General features: G+C 40.3%; 1 protein-coding gene across 2 annotated transcripts in view; it reads left to right on the forward strand.

Moving 5' to 3' along the window:
- The first annotated feature begins 1,538 nt into the window (after window positions 1–1,538).
- The window catches only part of LOC110456981 (phosphatidylinositol-glycan-specific phospholipase D-like), a 44,305-nt gene continuing 24,913 nt past the window's right edge, over window positions 1,539–20,930 (forward strand). For both annotated transcript variants that reach the window (XM_021508066.1, XM_021508074.1), the window contains exons 1-12: window positions 1,539–1,637; window positions 3,772–3,830; window positions 4,219–4,297; window positions 4,827–4,924; window positions 9,019–9,129; window positions 9,705–9,753; window positions 11,184–11,247; window positions 11,869–11,976; window positions 13,155–13,182; window positions 18,007–18,146; window positions 18,559–18,754; window positions 20,725–20,885. In XM_021508066.1, coding sequence (XP_021363741.1) covers window positions 1,541–1,637; window positions 3,772–3,830; window positions 4,219–4,297; window positions 4,827–4,924; window positions 9,019–9,129; window positions 9,705–9,753; window positions 11,184–11,247; window positions 11,869–11,976; window positions 13,155–13,182; window positions 18,007–18,146; window positions 18,559–18,754; window positions 20,725–20,885 — 1,190 coding nt within the window. In that variant the 5' untranslated portion in view covers window positions 1,539–1,540. The remainder of the gene's footprint in view (window positions 1,638–3,771; window positions 3,831–4,218; window positions 4,298–4,826; window positions 4,925–9,018; window positions 9,130–9,704; window positions 9,754–11,183; window positions 11,248–11,868; window positions 11,977–13,154; window positions 13,183–18,006; window positions 18,147–18,558; window positions 18,755–20,724; window positions 20,886–20,930) is intronic.

Raw genomic sequence — 20,930 nt, forward strand, 5'->3', positions numbered from 1 at the left:
TCTTGTATTTCCCAGCGACATAGGCACTGACTGATATTTATTTACATATAATCATCAAAAAACAGCAACACAACAGTGTAAGTGTACATCTCACACACAATCATCACTCCTACCCTACTTATTTATAAATAACAACAACAAAAAATTCACGTGTGCACGGCTTTACCTGTGTCGCCTGAATGACACGTATATACACTATCTCAGCACGTGCGAACACCTGTAGCACGACTAGAGCCACCTATTGGCTACTCTCATACCAAAGAGAAAATAATTTCATCCTAATTCCTAAACCGTCAACCGGTTGAAATTATATTAATATTGACAACAAACGCCAAAAGCACACAATACACTTATCAAATTAGAAAACCGTTAAAGTTATATTTTTTACTATAAATTGTATACAATAAGTTTCATTTTCAAATATACACTGTATCAATTTGGCAAGACTGACAGGATTTCAGAAAGCATTTTGACGTTTGTCTTTGTTTGTTTTTTCGTCCTTGCAACAGCCATGCAGGGTCACGTGAGGCCGGTGCCTAGAGAGACACTGCCGGAAAAAGAAAGTGGATAGAAAAGAAAGAAAGTAGACAGGAAATTATTATGAAACGAAACAAACAAGTGTAGCAATGGGGGCAACACGTCAATTTGACCTTTTTCGTGTCATCTTAGTAGAAAAACACCGACGATAAACATGCAATGGGATACAGCAGGTTACAGAAATATTCTTGCTTTTTCAATGTCCCCTAAATAGAAGAAAATGAATTCGAAAAAACACCGGGTGGCGCAGCGGATAACGCACTCGACTTTCACCAAGGCGGCGCGCGGCTGGGTTCGATTCCCCGATCGGATGCGAAAAAGTATGGGATCACGTGTGCACATGTCCGACTCCGTAGGTTTTCTCCATGTGCTACGATTTACTCCCACATTACTAGAATCACCTGTCCGACCACGTAGGTTCACTCTGGGGACTCTGGTTTCCTTTCACAATACTACCTCCACACGCTCTGAGCTTACAATAATGATGAATATGTATATAAGTTGAAACAATTTGCTTCATAATTGTTGTAAAATTTATACAATTTGTGTCGATTCTGCAAGGGACAGGGAGTCATATACATGCAGTGAGATACATGCTACATGCCTTTTCCCATTCTGACATAATTAACAACGCAACAGATTTGTTTACCCCCACCCCCTATATCTAAGCTGTTGTATAATATAATATATAATATAATCAGAGACGTGTTATATACGTCTCTGATATAATATAATATGAAACTCATCCCAATGGCTGTTTTTACTGAGAAAAATGTATAGGGTCACAGAATTAGACTATCTAAGTTCTTGATAAAATACAGAACTCGTTTTATAAATTTTAAACGTCGGCGTGTAATTTGTAAGGTGTTTTCCTCAAAAATGATTTACTAGCTCTGGTTTCACCGTTTGAGCTTCTCATAGACAGCCTTGTCTGTGTGGCGCAGCCGCCCTGCTTAATTCACATGATTGTCATGTGACCAAACATTTATAAAAACTGGGCAAAATGGCGGCGCGCTGTCACGTTTTGTTTTCTCTGTTGTGGTTTCTGCCATTCCTGTCGTATGTGAGTGGTTGTGGAATAACAACGCATATTGTCATCTGTAAGTTCACTTCAAATTCATATAAATTGATTGTATATCGTTCATATTCATGACTTAGGCGCTTGATACAGCAACACTGAGAGGATGAACTTTATTTTACTCCGCTTCCTGTTGACCATGGATTTTTTTCAGTGAATATTTTAACGAATGTTTATAGTATTTTTGTGTGGTACATAGCCTACGTTAGTTGTTATTCCGCAATGGTATGTTACAGTGCATACACACAGACAGACATGAACATGTGTTACAATTGGTATAATATTTGGTTAGGCCAAATAAAAATATATGTTCGTTTTCTGTTTCAGCTCCCAAAAAATATATAATAATCTGGTGAAAAAAATCTCCTGATTGCCTACATGAATTTTGATTTTTTTTATAAAGTATGAATGGTAACAAATATAAGTTTTATTCATGTAAAATGAAACACATAAATGAAAAGAATAACTGTAATCCTAGATTTTGTGTTGAGCAGGCCCGAACGACACACTGAAGTAAATTATTATTTGACCCCCCTCAATGTTTATGGAATTACCAACCTAATTTACAGTAGTGCTGCCACTAGTGTTACATTTCTAAAGTATCCCTACTGCTGGACACTAGTTTTTAGTAATTGAAACTCAACTGATGGTCACCAGTGTTACATTCTCATAAGTCTCTGATGCTTTATCTGTTCTCAATTTCCACTACCACCACTTGAAATTAATTGAACAACAAAATAAATACTTTCATATTTACAATTCAAGTATCTTAATCCATCATAAAATATACAAGTCTTCACCATTGTGACCTCAATCTCGATCGCCACTCCAAACTGATCTCCAACTATAAACTGTAAAACTACACTGATCTTCAAACTATCAGCTAAAACTTCTATTATTACTAACTTCGTAATTCTCACTCTAACTCCAACTTTCTAACTCTCTTTTATATCTGTAGACCTCTTATCAACTCAGTCTCCCTAACTCAACCTCCTTCGAATTCCTCAAGACTCCTTAACTCAACTCCCCAACCAAACTCTCTCCTCCTCCTTCATCTCCCAAGCTGAACTACCTAACAATCTGTTCCTTAGCAAAATTCTGCGACATCAAAAATGTTGATACATTAAAATAGCTGCTGAAATTCTGCTAAAATTTGACCCCTATACGACTAGGTTAAACTGGCCATAACTCCTGCTAAATTTGACTTCAGCGGTCAGCATTAGCGGGAGGCACAAACACTGACATCACAGACTGGACTCCCCCCCCCCCCCCCCCCCACACCTAGACCAGAGGGTCACACTAATCTACAGATCCCAACCTATATCAGCACAATTGTCTACTTAACTTAACTACTATCTTCAAATAAAACTCTTGACACTGACCAGTGTGACCACAAGCTAAGGCTAATATAATGCATAGCAAATTATATGTGCACTTTAAACAATTAAACGGCTAATAAATGCATTACAGTGACTGTGAAAATCCAATAAAATTTATTAGGGTCGGCATGAAAAAATAGAGTCGTTTGGGAAACGGGAAACACAGGTATATTTGTATTTGGCCTTAGTTATTTAGAACTAAGAGTAATATTAAATGTGTTAAAGGTTTGGATAATATATATAAGCTATCATTGGTGTGAAAGTTTTATAGAGAGTTGATATTTATAACCCTCTGCAGTTTTATGTCAAAGAGATGATGTTTCACAGTGCAAACTATGTCAGTTAACAATGTTTTTGGAAATACAATTGTACTTCTCGATCAATAACCATGATTTGGGTAATTGACAATTCAGATTTTTGTGTCTGGTGTTCCCACTCCCCGTTTCCATGCATAATCATGATAATGTATACCATATGGTGAGAAATTTGGAGAATTATTTCTTTTTATATGTATACTTTTTTTGTGTTTATGGTGCAGAAAAACTTGTTTATACAGCAAAATTACAACAGTGGACCTATGAAGTTTGCTTTAGACAAAATTTGTTGAATAGTTCATGTTAACTATTCATGTTGTCCGGAGACAAAGGTAAACAGTTTATTATAAGCATGAAATCTCTGTTCCTGTTTACCTATGTTTTTATTTCTCTTTAACATACTTGACTGCATGTTTTAGACACTTTTTGTTTTAGACAATGAGTTTTTAAAAATATTTTGCAGCTGAAAAAGCAAAGGAACACTTTGGTAACATTAGTCCCACAAAGGTTGATTACAAACAGGTTTGTATTTCTTCATGAATAAAATAAATGATATCAATTTTGACTTGCTACAAATGTAGTGTGTTGGAGTTGGAAGCAATGTGTAAGATTTTCTGACTTAAATATGGAATCTTCAAACTCCAGAGTTCTTCTATTTATTATGTGTTATCTCTTTTTTTATCATTTTAAAGCATTCAGTAAAACCTAGCAAGCTGGTGTCTTTTGAAAATTTTGAAATGACTTATCTAAAAAAGATAAAAGTGATAGCCTGTTATTTGAACCACTGCTAATTAGAATCTTCAGAAAACCTCTCTGTATCATATTATGTATTATGATTATTTGTTGTACCTGCAGTTTAAAAATAGTTCTTTGTAAAATTTGAATGTTGTGAACAATTGTCCTATTTCAGATTATAACCAAACATCATGATGCGTTCATGGCCGGGAGTCCCTACCCTGATGCTTTCTACAGCTCTTTCTGTGATAAAGGTATGACTGTATCAACTTCTATTTCATGTACGATACAGTGTAGTCATGTAGTGTATATTCTATATTGTCTGCTGGGTTTTACAGTGCATCGTTAGTCAGTCCTTAGAAGAAATTATATGATAATGTATATCATTGGCTTTCACAAATGATACCACCACATTATTTCATTGTTTTAAAATAAATTCATATTTTGGCTTTTTTACAGACAGCAACTAAATAATCTGACCTGCTTGGTATTGAAAATAGGTATTCTGACCTCTTTACATTTGGCCAATTAAATGGTTGTATTATTAATATTATATACAGACAAACCTGTTCATGTGACCACCTGTATTTAGAGACCACCTTTGTCAAGGGACCACTGCAGTTCAGATGTCCAATGAGTGGTCTCATAATACAGGTTTGACTGTAGTTATAGCTGTACTTGAGAACATCCATCACTGTCATCAGAACAGTATGACATTTTAATACTACCAATTTGCTTTATAGTGAAAACAAAAACTAAAAGAATTGAAATCCTCTGTTACAGGATATTACCACAATGTGTCCGAGGACACTCACTGGTCAGGTTTTCTTAATGCCACCATCAACTACATCAGGAAGAATTATCCTCAACCCTGGGACACAGTAAGTCATATGTCACTATCCTCAACCCTGGGACACAGTAAGTCATATGTCACTATCCTCAACCCAGGGACACAGTAAGTTAAATGTCACTATCCTCAACCCTGGGACACAGTAAGTCATATGTCACTATCCTCAACCCTGGGACACAGTAAGTCATATGTCACTATCCTCAATCCTGGGACACAGTTAGTCACATTTCACTTTCCTCAATCCTGGGACACAGTAAGTCACATTTCATTTTCCTCAATCCTGGGACACAGTAAGTCACATTTCATTTTCCTCAATCCTGGGACACAGTTAGTCACATTTCACTTTCCTCAATATTGGGACACAGTAAGTCACATGTCATCTTCCTCAACCTTGGTCACAGTAAGTCACATTTCATTTTCCTCAACCCTGGGACACATTTAGTCACATGTCACTATCCTCAATCCTTGGTCACAGTAAGTCACATGTCACTTTCCTCAATCCTGGGACACAGTAAGTCACATGTCACTTTCCTCAATCCTGGGACACAGTAAGTCACTTGTCACTTTACTGAATCCAGGGGCATTATTTGTAAGTCAAATGTCATTTGACACAACAATGTGGCACTGTAAATGATATAATTACCTGTTACTGTCCTCAGCGGTAAGGCATAGTAAGTCCATATCACTATACTGAACCATGGGATAATGGTACATGTAAGTCACATGCCACTATCCTCAATTCTAGGACAAAGTAAGTCAAATGTCACTACGTTCAACCTAAAGGCACTGTAAGTCACATATTACTATCCTAAAGTTCAACCCTGGAATGTTACATGGTTTATAGGTCAACTGTCACTCCTGAACCCTGGGATAAAGAAGGTCTCATGTCACTATTCCAGTCCCTGGGATACAGAAGGGTACATGTCAATATCCCAGTCCCTGGTATAAAGAAGGTTTCATGCCACCATCCCAGTCCCTGGGATAAAGACAGTTTCATGTCACTATCACAGTCTCTGAGATACAGAAGGATACATGTCACTCTCCCAGTCCCTCGAACACAGAACGGTACGTGTCACTATCCCAGTCCCTGGTATACAGAAGGGTACATGTCACTATCCCAGTCCCTGGTATACAGAAGGGTACATGTCACTATCCCAGTCCCTGGATTATGGAAGGGTACATGTCACTATCCCAGTCCCTGGGTTACAGAAGGTTACATGTCACTCTCCCAGTCCCTGGGATACAGAAGGGTACATGTCACTGTACCAGTCCCTGGGTTACAGAAGGTTACATGTCACTATCCCAGTCCCTGGGATACAGTAGGTTACATGTCACTATCATAGTCCCTGGGATACAGAAGGTTACATGTCACTATCCCAGTCCCCGGTATACAGAAGGTTACATGTCACTTTCCCAGTCCCTGGGTTACAGAAGGTTACATGTCACTATCCCAGTCCCTGGGATACAGTAGGTTACATGTCACTATCATAGTCCCTGGGATACAGAAGGTTACATGTCACTATCCCAGTCCCTGGGATACAGAAGGTTACATGTCACTATCCCAGTCCCTGGGATACAGAAGGTTACATGTCACTATCCCAGTCCCTGGGATACAGAAGGTTACATGTCACTATCCCAGTCCCTGGGATACAGAAGGTTACATGTCACTATCCCAGTCCCTGGGATACAGAAGGTTACATGTCACTATCCCAGTCCCTGGGATACAGAAGGTTACATGTCACTATCCCAGTCCCTGGGATACAGAAGGTTACATGTCACTATCCCAGTCCCTGGGATACAGAAGGTTACATGTCACTATCCCAGTCCCTGGGATACAGAAGGTTACATGTCACTATCCCAGTCCCTGGGATACAGAAGGTTACATGTCACTATCCCAGTCCCTGGGATACAGAAGGTTACATGTCACTATCCCAGTCCCTGGGATACAGAAGGTTACATGTCACTATCCCAGTCCCTGGGATACAGAAGGTTACATGTCACTATCCCAGTCCCTGGGATACAGAAGGTTACATGTCACTATCCCAGTCCCTGGGATACAGAAGGTTACATGTCACTATCCCAGTCCCTGGGATACAGAAGGTTACATGTCACTATCCCAGTCCCTGGGATACAGAAGGTTACATGTCACTATCCCAGTCCCTGGGATACAGAAGGTTACATGTCACTATCCCAGTCCCTGGGATACAGAAGGTTACATGTCACTATCCCAGTCCCTGGGATACAGAAGGTTACATGTCACTATCCCAGTCCCTGGGATACAGAAGGTTACATGTCACTATCCCAGTCCCTGGGATACAGAAGGTTACATGTCACTATCCCAGTCCCTGGGATACAGAAGGTTACATGTCACTATCCCAGTCCCTGGGATACAGAAGGTTACATGTCACTATCCCAGTCCCTGGGATACAGAAGGTTACATGTCACTATCCCAGTCCCTGGGATACAGAAGGTTACATGTCACTATCCCAGTCCCTGGGATACAGAAGGTTACATGTCACTATCCCAGTCCCTGGGATACAGAAGGTTACATGTCACTATCCCAGTCCCTGGGATACAGAAGGTTACATGTCACTATCCCAGTCCCTGGGATACAGAAGGTTACATGTCACTATCCCAGTCCCTGGGATACAGAAGGTTACATGTCACTATCCCAGTCCCTGGGATACAGAAGGTTACATGTCACTATCCCAGTCCCTGGGATACAGAAGGTTACATGTCACTATCCCAGTCCCTGGGATACAGAAGGTTACATGTCACTATCCCAGTCCCTGGGATACAGAAGGTTACATGTCACTATCCCAGTCCCTGGGATACAGAAGGTTACATGTCACTATCCCAGTCCCTGGGATACAGAAGGTTACATGTCACTATCCCAGTCCCTGGGATACAGAAGGTTACATGTCACTATCCCAGTCCCTGGGATACAGAAGGTTACATGTCACTATCCCAGTCCCTGGGATACAGAAGGTTACATGTCACTATCCCAGTCCCTGGGATACAGAAGGTTACATGTCACTATCCCAGTCCCTGGGATACAGAAGGTTACATGTCACTATCCCAGTCCCTGGGATACAGAAGGTTACATGTCACTATCCCAGTCCCTGGGATACAGAAGGTTACATGTCACTATCCCAGTCCCTGGGATACAGAAGGTTACATGTCACTATCCCAGTCCCTGGGATACAGAAGGTTACATGTCACTATCCCAGTCCCTGGGATACAGAAGGTTACATGTCACTATCCCAGTCCCTGGGATACAGAAGGTTACATGTCACTATCCCAGTCCCTGGGATACAGAAGGTTACATGTCACTATCCCAGTCCCTGGGATACAGAAGGTTACATGTCACTATCCCAGTCCCTGGGATACAGAAGGTTACATGTCACTATCCCAGTCCCTGGGATACAGAAGGTTACATGTCACTATCCCAGTCCCTGGGATACAGAAGGTTACATGTCACTATCCCAGTCCCTGGGATACAGAAGGTTACATGTCACTATCCCAGTCCCCGGTATACAGAAGGTTACATGTCACTATCCCAGTCCCCGGTATACAGAAGGTTACATGTCACTATCCCAGTACCTGGTATACAGAAGGTTACATGTCACTGTACCAGTCCCTGGGATACAGAAGGTTACATGTCACTATCCCAGTCCCTGGGTTACAGAAGGCTACATGTCACTATCCCAGTCCCTGGGATACAGAAGGTTACATGTCACTATCCCAGTACCTTGGATATGTTTCATTTGTTTTCACTGATTACACACACACCTGCCACCAAAAATGACAATTGCATTCTTTACGCTTGTTGTTTTGTAACATCATATTATTTGATCATCAGGGTTTTTTCTTAACTATATACATGACTTGCATAGAAACTGAACCTAATCATTGTATGCAGTTGACATCTATACTATTCATGAAGTTAAGATTAAACATATTTTAGTATTAAAAGTGTTAAGTCTTTAATATTGATGATCAATTATGAGAAATTAGAATCAATTATCAGATCAATTAGTGTCCAATTAGTGGTTAATAGATTATGGGTTACTACCAGCCTGTCCCTATACACTGTACCTGACTGTTACCTTGTTTGTGTTACAGGCTACAGAGAAACTAGTGGCATTCATGTTTGGGTTTGTATCCCACCAAGTGGCTGATATTGTGTGGCACAGTCTGGGTGTGGACCAGGGCTTCATCACTACCATGGGTATGGTAAGTTATACCAAGGAAGCTAAGGTGGATATGTTTAACGGCCGCTGTTAGGGTTATATACCACCTTACACCTGATTTGTGTTATAATTAAAGTTACAGCTAATTTGTACACAGTGTACGTACCTTGGATTTGTGTTAGACTTTTTATCCTCCTTATAATCAGTAATATTTAATAGATGTAACACATAATGCATGTCAAAGTAAGCAAAACGTGTATACTTAAGTCAGGAAGAAATCAGTAAACTTAACCTGTTAATGCAAAGGATAAAACCTCCAGACCAATTAGCTATTTAAAAAAGAAAATCTACATTAAGTACTTTAAAGTTGTCTATATCATTTGAATTTGATTTTCAGATTTGAATTGTCCTGTACATAGCTCTTTTGGAATAGATGTTTATTTATAACATATGCTGATTGATAATTAAAAAAACATAACTTACTGCGTTCTCCTCATGTCACTAGAATATAGTATGTGCATTGTGTCATATCTAGATCTATGAACATGTTTGTACGTTAGTGTATACTGATTGTATTATAAGAGCTTGCATAAACCTCCTACAAATTCTTTTTAATAGGAAAACTTCCATGGCTCCTACACCAATGCTCACACAGCTGCTGATTTTGGTAAGTGGCTGTGATGATAGGGGATAATATAAGGGTAAAACAAAATAGTTTAATGTCGTATTTTGAACATAAAATATGAGCCCAGAAGGGGTGAACAAGGATTAAGGGTTGTACAGAGATTTAGGGGTGAACAAGGATTAAGGGGTGTAGAGAGATTTAGGGGTGAACAAGGATTAAGGGTTGTACAGAGATTTAGGGGCGAACAAGGATTAAGGGGTGTACAGAGATTTAGAGGTGAACAAGGATTAAGGGTTGTACAGAGATTTAGGGGCGAACAAGGATTAAGGGGTGTACAGAGATTTAGAGGTGAACAAGGATTAAGGGTTGTACAGAGATTTAGGGGTGAACCAGGATTAAGGGGTGTACAGAGATTTAGGGGTGAACAAGGATTAAGGGTTGTACAGAGATTTAGGGGTGAACAAGGATTAAGGGGTGTACAAGAATTAAGGGGTGTACAGGGATTAAGGGATGTACAGTGAGTAAGGGGTGAACAAGGATTAAGGGGTGTACAGGGATTAAGGGGTGTACAGGGATTAAGGGATGAACAAGGATTAAGGGGTGTACAAGAATTAAGGGGTGTACAGGGATTAAGGGGTGTACAGTGAGTAAGGGGTGAACAAGGATGAAGGGGTGAACAAGGATTAAGGGGTGAACAAGGAATAAGGGGTGTACAGAGATTAAGGGGTGTACAGGGATAAAGGGGTGAACAAGGATTAAGGGGTGTACAGATATTAAGGGGTGTAAAGGGATTGAGGGGTGTACAGGGATTAAGGGGTGAACAAGGATTAAGGGGTGTACAAGGATTAAGGGGTGAACAAGGATTAAGAGGTGTACAGGGATTAAGGTGTTTACAGAGATTAAGGGGTGAACAAGGATTAAGGGGTGTACAGGGATTAAAGGGTGTACAGGAATAAGGGGTGAACAAGGATTAAGGGGTGTACAAAGATTTAGGGGTGAACAAGGATTAAGGGATGTACAGGGGTGTAAAGGGATTAAGGGGTGTACAGGGATTAAGGGTCGAACAGGGATTAAGGGGTGTACAAGGATTAAGGGATGTACAAGGATTAAGGGGTATACAGGGATTAAGGGGTGTAAAGGGATTAAGGGGTATACAGGGATTAAGGGGTGTAAAGGGATTAAGGGGTATACAGGGATTAAGGGGTGTAAAGGGATTAAGGGGTGTACTCGAATTAATGTGTGTACTGGAATTTAGGGGTGTAGATAGATTAAAGGATGTTAAGGGATTGAGGGGTGTCCTGGAATTAAGGGGTGTACAGGGATTAAGGAATGAACAGCAATTAAGAAGTACACAAGAGTTATAAAGGGTAGGCAGGAATTCATTAGAGGATCAGATTGTGAAAGAAAGACATTTTCAAAGAAAACTGACTTGAATGGTAAAACACTTTAAAGAAAATTGGGTTTTTTTTCAGGAGGGGATGTGATGAATCTGTTTGACATGGATGTAGCACTATTTATGGACCCTCTCAAGGAATGGTAAGTCATAAACTACATCTTACATAAACATCCTGCTCATTGTTTATGTAATTAATGTACTTCATAGAGTATCATAAAACAATAATTCCTTATATCCAGATAACAAAATACATAACGTCAGTAATGTTTTCATTATTTATCAAAACGTTTTAACATAGTGTCTGAAACAGAGGCACCAATCCTGACTCTACTATTACCAATGCTTTTCAAAGAGTAACTTCATTTCTTTTGAAAACAGAATTTGATAAAATGTTATACAAAGGTCAAGTAAGTGAATATCTCAAATGAGTTTGTATCTCAGGAATAACAAGGCCAAGAGCATCATCTGAATATACAGAAAATAAATCACCCATCAAATGATGCAATACTCAAAATCAGTTAAAAAAATTGATACGCCGACATCATAACGAAACTGTTTCCATCATCCAATCAGAATGCTCGTTACAGTTCTTTCATCGGAAAATTGTTCTTTTGTCAGTTTTTTTATGTTATGAGCTGATTACCTAAAAAATAAAACCAATAGAAATGCATGTTTCAAACAGAGTTAAATCATTGTAAATTATCAGATATGTTGAAAAAGGAGCATACAAATAATGTTTTGAACTCCCTGCTATGTGACAGGTATGTGCCTGTGGATGACCTGACGAGGATTTACCAGGATTTTTACGGTACGACCAGGATCACCAGTCCCGTTATTGACAACTGTAGTACTTTACTACTTGTAGCAGGGTGAGCAATCCAGCTTTATACTCAACTGTGTGTAACATCATCTCATTGTCCTATTAATGACTGATTTATTGATTGGTGATCAATTATGGTAACAGTTTATCAAGATATAAGGTTTTATGTACATGTATATTGGAAATAAAACTTTCCTTGAAACATAAATCATGATCAAATTATCAGTCTTTATTTGATGTGGTCATTGAGCCATATCTGTGCATTGATGATATTTGATTGTTTTATGATTAAATCAGGAAGCAGAACATTCAACAATTACTTATTAAATGTAACCCTTAATCTTTAGTTTGATATCAATTTCTGTTCGTGTATAAACGGACCGCCAAACTCCAAAAAGTAGCTATTATATAACACAAGTTCAGATCAGAATAAGAGGCGGTCGCATAAGTGGTAATGACTTTACTTTGATGGATGTAGAGTATTGTGAGAGGACGGGACGCCTGTAGAATAAGAATACAATTTTTTTAAGCATTTTGTAAAGCTGACTGCATTTTTGTGCAGAAAACATTTAAACATAATGTCACTATAAAAATCTGAATGAATTTGGATTTCAATCATAATAGATGCATTATCTCCCTTAGACCATTACCATCTACACAGCTAACTCAAGGTGTCCCAGCATTGCCCTTAAACAGTATATTATATTTGTGATTGTTCTTCCAGAGACATATAGATTTGCAAGGATTTATATGTGTGAAAACAAAAATCAGCCAGAATACGTTGTTTGTGTAAAATGTATAAATATACCACCGTGGTAAATGGTTAACAGTACTAGTAGTGACAGGTGGGGCCGGTTAAGGGGGTGGTTAAGGCGTCTGTCATTCTACCACCACTATAGCCCTCCACCACTGGGTCGCGGGTTTGAGGCCTACATGGGGCAGTCACCAGGTACTAGTAGAGGTCGTGTTTTTTCCCAGGAACTCCGGCTTTCCTCTACCACCAAAACCTGGCACGTCCTTAAATGACCATAGCTGTTAATAGGACGTAAAACACAAACAAACAAATTAACAGGTCAGCTGTGAGATTTATGTTTGACAGGGTTGTATAGTTATTACAATTACAGGTATGAGATTTATGTTTGACAGGTGTTGTATAATAATTATAATTACAGGTACATGTATGTGATCTATTGTTTGACAGGTGTTGTATAATAATTATAATTACAGGTATGCTGAGCTAGCAGGTGGCTCTGATGTAAGTATATGAAGTTATTCTCTGTAATATTATAGATATCTGTAAGGCATTGAGCAGTAGATACTCCTATTTTACGGCTGTGCTCGTTAAGCACTCATTTTCGTATGACCTAAAGCTTTTACAGTGGATGTTAAATCAATAAGAAAAGCCATGGGAGATTCCTAGGGTAGACTGTTTTCACAGATATGCTGCTATACTAGGGCAGTGTCGTACTGTCTTCAGAGATATGCTGCTATACTAGGGCAGTGTTGTACTGTTTTCACAGATATGCTGCTATACTAGGGCAGTGTTGTACTGTCTTCAGAGACAAGCTGCTATACTAGGGCAGTGTTGTACTGTTTTCACCGATATGCTGCTATACTAGGGCAGTGTTGTACTGTTTTCAGAGACATGCTGCTATACTAGGGCAGTGTGATACTGTCTTCAGAGACATGCTGCTAGTAATGTTTTCACAGACATGCTGCTATACTAGGGCAGTGTCGTACTGTCTGCACAGATATGCTGCTCTACTAGGGCAGTGTCGTACTGTCTTCAGAGACGTTGTACTGTCTTCAGAACCATGCTGCTATACTAGGGCAGAGTCGTAATGTTTTCACAGACATGCTGCTATACTAGGGCAGTGTCGTAATGTTTTCACAGACATGCTGCTATACTAGGGCAGTGTCGTAATGTTTTCAACGCCATGCTGCTATACTAGGGCAGTGTCGTACTGCCATACTAGGGCAGTGTTGTACTGTCTTCAGAACCATGCTGCTATACTAGGGCAGTGTTGTAATGTTTTCACAGATATGCTGCTATACTAGGGCAGTGTTATACTTTCTTCAGAGACATGCTTCTATACTAGGGCAGTGTTATACTGTCTTCAGAGACATGCTTCTATACTAGGGCAGTGTGGTACTGTCTTCAGAGATATGCTGCTATACTAGGGCAGTGTGATACTGTCTTCAGAGACATGCTTCTATACTAGGGCAGTGTGGTACTGTCTTCAGAGACATGCTGCTATACTAGGGCAGTGTGATACTGTCTTCAGAGACATGCTTCTATACTAGGGCAGTGTTGTACTGTCTTCAGAACCATGCTGCTATACTAGGGCAGTGTCGTAATGTTTTCACAGACATGCTGCTATACTAGGGCAGTGTCGTACTGTCTTCAGAGACATGCTGCTATACTAGGGCAGTGTCATACTGTCTTCAGAGACATGCTGCTATACTAGGGCAGTGTCGTACTGTCTTCAGAGACATGCTGCTATACTAGGGCAGTGTCGTACTGTCTTCAGAGACATGCTGCTATACTAGGGCAGTGTCGTACTGTCTTCAGAGACATGCTGCTATACTAGGGCAGTGTCGTACTGTCTTCAGAGACATGCTGCTATACTAGGGCAGTGTCGTACTGTCTTCAGAGACATGCTGCTATACTAGGGCAGTGTCGTACTGTCTTCAGAGACATGCTGCTATACTAGGGCAGTGTCATACTGTCTTCAGAGACATGCTGCTATACTAGGGCAGTGTCGTACTGTCTTCAGAGACATGCTGCTATACTAGGGCAGTGTCGTACTGTCTTCAGAGACATGCTGCTATACTAGGGCAGTGTCGTACTGTCTTCAGAGACATGCTGCTATACTAGGGCAGTGTCGTACTGTCTTCAGAGACATGCTGCTATACTAGGGCAGTGTCGTACTGTCTTCAGAGACATGCTGCTATACTAGGGCAGTGTCGTACTGTCTTCAGAGACATGCTGCTATACTAGGGCAGTGTCGTACTGTCTTCAGAGACATGCTGCTATACTAGGGCAGTGTCGTACTGTCTTCAGAGACATGCTGCTATACTAGGGCAGTGTCGTACTGTCTTCAGAGACATGCTGCTATACTAGGGCAGTGTCTTACTGTCTTCACAGATATGCTGCTAAACTAGGGCAGTGTCGTACTGTCTTCAGAGACATGCTGCTACACTAGGGCAGTGTCTTACTGTCTTCAGAGACATGCTGCAATACTAGGGCAGTGTCGTCCTGTCTTCAGAGACATGCTGCTATTCTAGGGCAGGGTGATACTGTCTTCAGAGACATGCTCCTATACTAGGGCAGTGTCGTAATGTCTTCAGAGACATGCTGCTATTCTAGGGCAGTGTGATAGTGTCTTAAGAGACATGCAGCTATAAAAGGGAAGTGTGATACTGTCTTCAGAGACATGCTGCAATACTAGGGCAGTGTCGTCCTGTCTTCAGAGACATGCTGCTATAAAAGGGCAGTGTGATACTGACTTCAGAGACATGCTGCTATACTGGGGCAGTGTCTTACTGTCTTCACAGATATGCTTCTAAACTAGGGCAGTGTCGTACTGTCTTCAGAGACGTGCTTCTATACTAGGGCAGTGTGTTACTGTTTTCACAGACATGCTTCTATCCTAGGGCAGTGTCGTACTGTCTTCACAGACATGCTTCAATACTAGGGCAGTGTGATACTGTTTTCAGAGACATGCGGCTATACTAGGGCAGTGTTGTACTGTTTTCACAGATATGCTGCTATACTAGGGCAGAGTGATACTGTCTTTATAGACATGCTGCTATACTAGGGCATTGTCGTACTGTCTTCAGAGACATTCTTCTATACTAGGGCAGTGGGATACTGTCTTCAGAGACGTGCTGCTATACTAGGGCAGGGTCGTACTGTCTTCAGAGATATGCTGCTATACTAGGGCGGTGTCATACTGTCTTCAGAGTCATACATGCTGCTATACTAGGGCAGTGTCGCAATGTTTTCACAGACATGCTGCTATCCTAGGGTAGTGTGATACTGTCTTCAGAGACATTCTGCTATACTAGGGCAGTGTGATAATGTCTTCAGAGACATGCGGCTATACTAGGGCAGTGTTGTACTGTCTTCAGAACCATGCTGCTATACTAGGGCAGTGTTGTAATGTTTTCACAGACATGCTGCTATACTAGGTCAGTGTCGTACTGTCTTCAGAGACATTCTTCTATACTAGGGCAGTGGGATACTGTCTTCAGAGACGTGCTGCTATACTAGGGCAGGGTCGTACTGTCTTCAGAGATATGCTGCTATACTAGGGCAGTCTGATACTGTCTTCAGAGACATGCAGCTATAATAGGGCAGTGTCATACTGTCTTCAGAGATATGCTGCTATACTAGCGCAGTGTCATACTGTCTTCAGAGCCATGCATGCTGCAATACTAGGGCAGTGTCGTCCTGTCTTCAGAGACATGCTGCTAGTAATGTTTTCACAGACATGCTGCTATCCTAGGGTAGTGTGATACTGTCTTCAGAGACATTCTGCTATACTAGGGCAGGGTGATACTGTCTTCAGAGACATGCAGCTGTAAAAGGGCAGTGTGATACTGTCATCAGAGACATGCTGCTATACTAGTGCAGTGTTGTACTGTCTTCAGAGACATGCTGTTATACTAGGGCAGTGTCGTACTGTATTCACAGGAATGCTGCTCTACTAGGGCAGTGTCGTACTGTCTTCAGACACATGCTGCTATACTAGGGCAGTGACGTACTGTCTTCAGAGACATGCTTCTATACTAGAGCAGTGTGATACTGTTTTCACAGACATGCTTCTATCCTAGGGCAGTGTTGTACTGTCTTCCGAGACATGCTTCTATACTAGGGCAGTGCCATACTGTCTTCAGAGCCATGCATGCTGCAATACTAGGGCAGTGTGATACTGTCTTCCGAGACATGCAGCTATAAAAGGGCAGTGTGATAAAGACTTCAGAGACATGCTGCTATACTGGGGCAGTGTCTTACTGTCTTCACAGATATGCTGCTCTACTAGGGCAGTGTCGTACTGTCCTCACAGACATGCTGCTATACTAGGTCAGTGTCGTACTGTCTTCAGAGATATGCTGCTATACTAGGGCGGTGTCATACTGTCTTCAGAGTCATACATGCTGCTATACTAGGGCAGTGACGTACTGTCTTCAGAGACATGCTTCTATCCTAGGGCAGTGTCGTACTGTCTTAAGAGACATGCTTCTATACTAGGGCTGTGTCGTACTGTCTTCAGAGACATGCTGCTAGTAATGTTTTCACAGACATGCTGCTATACTAGGGCAGTGTTGTACTGTCTTCAGAGACATGCTTCTATACTAGGGCAGTGTCGTACTGTCTTCAGAGACATGCTTCTATACTAGGGCAGTGTGATACTGTTTTCACAGACATGCTTCTATACTAGGGCAGTGTCGTACTGTCTTCAGAGATATGCTGCTATACTAGGGCAGTGTCATACTGTCTTCAGAGCCATACATGCTGCTATACTAGGGCAGTGTGATACTGTCTTCAGAGACATGCTGCTATACTAGGGCAGTGTGATACTGTCTTCAGAGATATGTTGCTATACTAGGGCAGTGTGATAATGTCTTCAGAGACATGCTGCTATACTAGGGCAGTGTTGTACTGTCTTCAGTGACAAGCTGTTGTACCTTGCTAGACAACTATATAGGGCATTGGTGGTTAGATGGTGCAGTGGATCTAAAGGTGTTCACCTTTCACTCATTAAGAAGGCTGGGGTCCCATTCTCTGGTTGAAAGTGAAAAGGTATCAAATGTACTGGTTTACTTGCCCGACCATGTAGGTATTCTTCAGATATTCTGGTTTCCTCCAACATTAAGACTCTTTAGCTAGTAGGCCTCCGCTCACTTACATTCAGGCCAACAAGAGTGATTACACTGTATTATAAGTGGTTTTATAATTGTTGTCTATATCATATGTTTATAATATATACTACTAGGAAAGTATTATACTGTTTTCCTAGGTATATGCTGCTGTAGCTATTACAACAAGGATAGTGTTATTCTGTTTTTCAAGGCATATGCTGCTGTCGCCAATACCAGCCCGTTCCTTGTAGATCAGTACCGTGACTACTTCCTGGGCGGGGTCAATGACATGGCAGGTTGGTCAGCTCGACTGTGGAACCGCACCATCACCATGCTAGAGAATGGCACCAGGTCCATAATATACTGTCTAGCAGAACATATCTAGTCACTCTTAATCTCAAGATCATAATCTGAATAACAGCATTTTCCTGATTATAGTTGTAGAAAGACTGTCAATAAACTGACATATTGTTTCAGCTTTTTGAAAGAAGTTTGGTCCTTGATGTAATTATCTTACAAATGAATGCACCAATCAGGTGTGTGCCCAATCATTTGCAGAGTTATCAGCCCTTTGGTAATTATTGATACAGAAAATTGTTTAAAGATCAGAGACCATAGAATGATGAATTCTTTGCTTAGTTTTCTTGAGGTTTAGTAGGGAGTGTTGATGCATATTATTATCTGGATGTTGCTTATGTCATTAAGTGTAGTATAAATGGTTGGTTAATATTTACATATGTAACCCTTTTCTTGTTTCTCCCAGCTCATGTTTGATGCCCCACAACCCACTCTACATCAACTGTACACAACCGTCCACACAGGAATATAGCCAGCTTTTTAACACTAAGGAAAGGAATGGCTACTTTCGACAGCCTGATCTACGTGGTCTAACAACTGATGACCTCATTGTGAAGAAGGCCTACAGGGGTATCCTCATCAAACCAGGCCATAAGATCAGGGTACACTACAATATTTACTTTGCCTAATGTAATACATCATAAAACATATAAATGGAAATAGAACATTATTCTTACATTGACTTGGGTTGATTTGAAATTAGCAAATTAAGGAAATGTTCATCAACCCTTTGCCTGCAAAGTGTCACTCTTAATTATTGTCTCTCCTTCATATGAAGGGAGAAATATTGTATTAGATAGTTTTATTAGCTCACCTAGTCCAAAGGCTTATGGCATGGCATCAATATTTTACTTTAAACAACTTCTTCTTAATAACCGCAAGGCCTAGAGTGATTATATTTGGCCAGAAGCAAACTGGGATGAAGGGCTACCAAGTTTGTTAAATAAATGACCTTTACCTATATATTTAAGGTCACAGGGGTCAAATAGGTTAAAACCTTTAAACAACTTCTTCTGAATAACCGAAATGCCCAGGGTGATGATATTTGGCCAGTAGCATGCTGGGATGAAGGGATACCAAGTTTGTTCAAATGAAAGACCTTGACCGACTTTCAAGGTCACAGGGGTCAAATGTGTTAAAATCTTCAAATAACTTCTTCTCAATAACCAAAAGGCCCAGGGTACTAATAGTGGGCCTGTGGCATGCTGGGATGAATGGCTACCAAGTTTGTTCAAATGAATGACTTTGATCCACTTTTAAGGTCACAGGGGTCGAATGTTGTAAAATCTTCAAACGACTCCTCAATAACCAAAAGATCCAGGGTACTGAAATTGGGTCTGTAGCATGCTTGGATAAAGGACTACCAAGTTTGTTCAAATAAATGACCTTGACCCACTTTCAAGGTCACTGGGGTCAGATGTCTTAAAATCTTCAAACATATTCTTCTCAAAAATCAAAATGCCAAGGGTACTGATATTGGGCCGGTAACATGCTGGATGAAGGGCTACAAAGTTTATTCAAATGAATGACCTTGACCCACTTTCAAGGTTACAGGGGTCAAATATGTTAAAATCTTCAAACAACTTCTTCTCAATAACCAAAAGGCTCAGGGTACTGATATTAGGCATGTGGCAGGCTGGGATAAAGGGCTGCCAAGTTTGTTCAAATGAATGACCCTGAATTCTGCCTGTAGCTGTATTTTAGTCCACTTTTGAGATTACAAGTGTGAGATTAATACCAGGTGAGCGATGCAGGCCCATTAGGCCTCTTGTTTCTAATTCCTATTCCTCTTCTGATATAATTAATCTTGTCCAAGCTATAACTTTTAAACCATAGAAGTTATTTTGATAAAACTTAAGTATGCCTGTATAAACCTCAGCAAGTGTGCAATGCATTATGACCTTCACCTCATGCAAAATTTCCTAAAATACTTGATACAAGCTATAAACTTGCATACTGTGAATTTCATCTTAATGAAACTTGAAGTAAACCTGCATCACTCACTATAGGTATGCAGTGCCCTGTATTAAATAACGGTAACCTTGACCTCATGGTCAAAAGTCAAACAAGCACTTTTCAAGCAAAATATATTCTTGGCTAAAATATACAATATGTCAAAGACATGTTGATAAAACTTGAACTGCACAGAGAAGGTGCTCAGTGCATTCCATAAGTAAGGTCATGACGACCTTCACCTCTAGGTCAAAGAGGTGCAATTTTTTTAATGAAATCTTGCTTTGGCTTTACATTTTTATAACTATTGAATATATATAGTTCATTAAACTTGAATAATACCTGCATCACCAACAGAAAGTGTGCAGTGCACTAATGATATAAGTCAACATGACTTTCACCTCTAGACCAAAGGTCAAAAAGTGCAAAGCAAATTAGAATATGCATACTATCTGAAAAGGGAAGACTTATGATTTTTCTCAAAAAAAAACAAATTTGTAGTTAAATCTCATACACAGTAAAAGAAATGTATTCCCATTATAAACGTACTGTGCATGTATCTGTTAATGATACCAAAGCCTGAGTCCATGGATTTTATGGTTGCAAATATCTTGATCAGTCTTTAATAGAAAAGAAGCGGAATACCTTACTGACAAAGAGAAAAAGAATTATCGAGGAGAAGAGGAAACTACAAAAAAGGAAGGAACCAGAACAACTGGCAGACAGTCCGAATATGCTGGGGATATATTACGCACCAGACAGATTCTCCAAGTTTGGCTGGTAAACAAAAGATCATTTGGAAATATTTGAATATTTATGCCACAT

Source organism: Mizuhopecten yessoensis, unplaced genomic scaffold (genome assembly GCF_002113885.1).
Source record: "Mizuhopecten yessoensis strain PY_sf001 unplaced genomic scaffold, ASM211388v2 scaffold1063, whole genome shotgun sequence".
NCBI lineage: Eukaryota > Metazoa > Mollusca > Bivalvia > Pectinida > Pectinidae > Mizuhopecten > Mizuhopecten yessoensis.